General features: G+C 38.9%; 1 protein-coding gene across 1 annotated transcript in view; it reads left to right on the top strand.

Annotated features, from left to right (window-relative positions):
• slc25a15a (solute carrier family 25 member 15a) overlaps positions 1-3063 on the top strand; it is a 9703-nt gene extending 6640 nt beyond the window's left edge. Inside the window, exons 9-14 of the mRNA XM_017308128.1 lie at positions 554-657; positions 1398-1470; positions 1577-1659; positions 1755-1958; positions 2481-2615; positions 2708-3063. Of these exons, the coding sequence (XP_017163617.1) occupies positions 554-657; positions 1398-1470; positions 1577-1659; positions 1755-1958; positions 2481-2615; positions 2708-2899 (791 nt within the window). The 3' untranslated portion in view covers positions 2900-3063. The remainder of the gene's footprint in view (positions 1-553; positions 658-1397; positions 1471-1576; positions 1660-1754; positions 1959-2480; positions 2616-2707) is intronic.
• The last annotated feature ends 1315 nt before the right edge of the window (positions 3064-4378 follow it).

Raw genomic sequence — 4378 nt, 5'->3', positions numbered from 1 at the left:
TGTATAGTTTCCTTTCTTTCTACTAAAAAATTAACTACAAATAAACCAAGTCAATTTGATCAATTAAACTAGTCCAACCCAGGCCTAATTAACACATTACCTGTAAAATCAAGAGTGTTTGACTAAAACCTGTATGACAACATGAAGTAGTCTTCAAGATATCAAAAAGCAACACATATACCTAGATCTTAAGAAATTCAAGATATGAGAAACAATTCCTTCTTCTTGGTGTTACTAAAAAGCATGACAGTCATTTACAATGATATATCAGTTGGTTTGCAAAACATGTCTTGATTCAGACAACCTTTAGGTCTTCATGGTTTCCCTGTGAGATTAATTACATCATTAGTTACAAATGAGATGTGTGAATTTACTGCAGCCCTTACCTGACAGCAAGGATGTTCTGTGTTCTCCCACTGGATTGTACTACTTTCTAATCCACCATCAACAATCTGACGACAGGAGATGTGTATTTTCATGGCTTATTGAACCGAATCTAACTTTAACGAAGCAGACGCCTCCCATTTAACTTTGAACTTCTGTCTCTCCACAGATAAAAATGCAGGGAGGTTGGGATGTTTTGGTTGGCTGCTGGTAATTATATCCCTCCTATTTGTAGCGCTAACCTTCCCAATCACTTTGTTTCTGTGTGTCAAGGTAAGAAAATGTTCTCCTTTGTTGCTGATTAGGTTGCATGCAACAGACCAATACAGTTAAGGGTTTAATTGTGAACTGGGAGGGAAATGATACGTACATGTCTTCCATTTTATTTTTACAAAAAATAAAAACCTTAGTGTGGCATGCATTTGTTTTTAGAGCCCTTTACTTGGATACCCCTAAATGAAATCTGGTGCAACTAGATAATCCTATCTTCTCAGAGGATTTTTAGATCAGTTCAGTGAACAAAGTGTATAAGGAAGAGGAAACAGGGCAAACAGGACACTGTTGTTCAGAGGTTTAGAGCAGGACTAGGTCATAGAACAACATGCAAACACCTAAACTGACAAGTCAAACAAGGAGGGCATTTACCAGAGAAGAAGCCCAGAGGGTCATCTCTAGAGGAAATGTTTTAACAACTCAGGCTCATGAAAACAAATCCAGCCTTTACAAAACAGTGGAAAGACGAAAACGATTGCTGAAAGATGAAGACAAAAACTTTTGGCCTAAATAATAATAATAATAAAGAACATTATACACTATCCATAGTGAAAATGTTGTGGCAGCATTAATGAAATATGGATGGAGCTAAATATGGTACAAAATAAATACTTTTTATTGCAATCTGACAATGTAAAAAAATGTAAGGAATGTGAATGCTTCTGGAAGACACCCAAGAAGTAAAAACTTTTCCCGGAATGATTTTGCTCTCTACATTGTTTACTTTCATTGGTGTCCAGATAGTAAAGGAATATGAGCGAGCGGTCATTTTCAGACTTGGGCGAATCGCCGATCGGAAACCTAAAGGACCAGGTTCGTGGTTTTACATGACGGATTGTACACACCAGATCATTTCAGAAACTGATTTTCAGAAAAAAGTTGAGCTTGAAACTGATGCAGAGTGTTTCTTTCTTCCTAGGACTGTTTTTTGTTTTGCCCTGCACTGATAACTTTGTGAAAGTTGATCTAAGGACTGTGTCTTTTGATATCCCTCCACAAGAGGTGCGTTTTCCGTTTGTACATAAAATGTAAAGCCAGGACGTGTTTCCAATAAACCTTCCAATGTACTGTTCATTTGTGTCTGTATTCTTTAACAGATCCTGACCAAAGACTCGGTCACTGTATCCGTGGATGGAGTTGTCTACTTCCGCATTCACTGTCCCATCTCAGCTGTGGCCAACGTGTCCAACGCACACTCATCCACACGGCTGCTTGCTCAAACCACTCTGAGAAATGTTCTTGGCACCAAAAACCTTTCAGAACTTCTGTCTGACAGAGAAGGAATTTCAGTGAGCATGCAGGTTAGAGCAAACACTGAGGCAAATGGTCAATTGTGCTGAAATGGAAACATAGTGATTGTCTCAACAACGACAAACTGTGATATATTAAGTTTTGCTACGACTGACCAACATAAAATAATTGTGAGGAGTAAGAAAAATGCAGGACTTTCAACATTTTGTACAAATCTAAATTCATTTTCCATGTTTGTTGTGATCTCAACATAGCTTGTGGAAAACTGCAAAGGGCGAATTCTTTCTTTACACTATTTCTTTATTTGTAAAAACCGTGAATCGTTTTCCTTCCACTTCACAACTATTCACTGCTATGAGTTTGTCTACCACTAAAATCTCAGTAGAACAACTACAATATTTTGTAGTTGCGTGAGAAAATGTAAAAAAAAATGTATTGAATGCTAACATTTGCGAGTATGTATGCAGTTTGTAGCAGCCTTACAAATATCTTTACTGAAAATATTTTGAATAATTTATTCTGAGTTTGCAGTACTTCTGAATGAAGCTGAAAGAGTGTTTGTTCTCATACAGGAGGCCCTGGATGAAGCCACCGACCCATGGGGGATCAAGGTGGAGCGCGTGGAGATCAAGGATGTGAAGCTGCCTCAGCAGCTGCAGAGAGCCATGGCTGCAGAGGCGGAGGCCAGTCGGGAGGCCAGGGCTAAAGTGAGAGCAGTAGTGGAAGGATTTACTTTCCACATCATCCAAAAATTGGAGGAAATGTTTGCAAGACTGATCATTGTCTATGTCTGTTTCAGATCATTGCTGCAGAAGGTGAGATGAACGCTTCCCGGGCTCTGAAAGAAGCAGCTCTAGTCATCGGTGAAGCTCCGTCTGCTCTTCAGCTGCGATACCTGCAGACTCTCAATGCCATCGCCGCAGAGAAGAACTCCACCATCATCTTCCCTCTGCCCATAGACATGATGCAGGGTTTCATGCAGAAAAAGTGATGAACCCTGTAGTCTGCACAATTATTTTCATCCCAAAGTAAGTTTGCATGTTTCGAATAGGGAGGAAAAAGAGCTACTCGCTAATGCAAATACAAACCAAACATTGTTTTTGTGTACTTATTATGCTTATTGTGATTTAATAATTAAATACAAAGTGCAACATACACAGCCATAGCCTGTCGTTATTAACCTCAGCTAAGTTACAGTTTCAGTAGAGGAGGGCGAATGAAGTAGGCAAGAAACAAAGACGATTCACAGCAAACTTATAACGACATGCTTTCATGGAGACTTCTCTGGAGTATCTGATTACAATCATTTTTAACAACAATCCACAGAAGTAACGACATCCACGTGATGCAGCGACCTCTCTCTGATATTGCATGTAAACTGTAATCAAAAGCTTTTACTCTTATTCATTCAGTAAATGTGTACAAGACGGTGTCCACAGGACACAGAGGCAATCAGTGCAATCGGAGTACCTGATGTAGAGAAAGGCAACTTCCACTGTCGGAACACAGCAAATTCTCTTCCCAATAAACGTAACTATCTTATCTCCCATTAAACGCAGCTACAGCCAAATATCTGCTTTAAACAGGTTTACACACTTTAGGATAGATGAGATGTATAAATGAAATACTGTGATGCTTAAAGCTGCTGTAGGGAGCTTTTATGTTAATTTTTATTTTTTTTACATACTTGTTAAAACTGTCACCATGACAGTATAACATGAGACTGATAATCCGGGAAACAACTGAGCTCCTCCGTTTCCTCCCTGTGGTCCTGCAGCCATCTGCAGTAATACACTACTTCCAGTCAGAAACAACCAATCAGAGCCAAGACGAGGGTCTTAATTCTGTCAGTCATGCTCATGTATGCACTGCTCAATGGAAAACAACTTACAGTTGCAGAAAAAAACTTTCATCTGTTGTCATCAGATGACAACAGATGCTAACCAGCCTTAGCTTTCATGGCAGGCTCCAGTGTGACAAACTGGCTGAGAGTGTGTGAGCCGCAAATACACAAGGATGATTGACAGTGGTAAGACCCTCCTCCTGGTTCTGATTGGTTGTGTCTGACTGAGCGGTGTATTTCTGCAGATGGCATTAGAACAGCAGGGAGAAGGCAGAGAAGCTCAATTTTTCACAGATTGCCTGTCTCATGTTTTACTGTAATGACAGTTTTAATATACATGTAAAAAAAACATATGATTTCTAAATTTTAAACACTGCAACTTTAAGTAGTGATTTTTTTTTTTCTAAGACCTTTTTTGGAATATTTCTACCTACTGCTAACATCTAAATGCCTGTGTAAGAGAAATGTTTAGCAAGACAGACTTCTGACGGCTGGTTGCCGTATGTAAACATGAACAAATAAAATAAATGAAATTTAAATAAATTAAAAACCATGGCAGTTGCTTCCCTTTGATGACTTATACAATTTCTCAAATCCTGAGCTTAATCCAAACAATGAAAATTGAGG

This window comes from Poecilia reticulata, linkage group LG13, assembly GCF_000633615.1.
Source record: "Poecilia reticulata strain Guanapo linkage group LG13, Guppy_female_1.0+MT, whole genome shotgun sequence".
Classification (NCBI taxonomy): Eukaryota; Metazoa; Chordata; class Actinopteri; order Cyprinodontiformes; family Poeciliidae; genus Poecilia; species Poecilia reticulata.
Note: the sequence above shows the minus strand (reverse complement) of the source record. Positions and strands in the feature narration are given on the sequence as shown.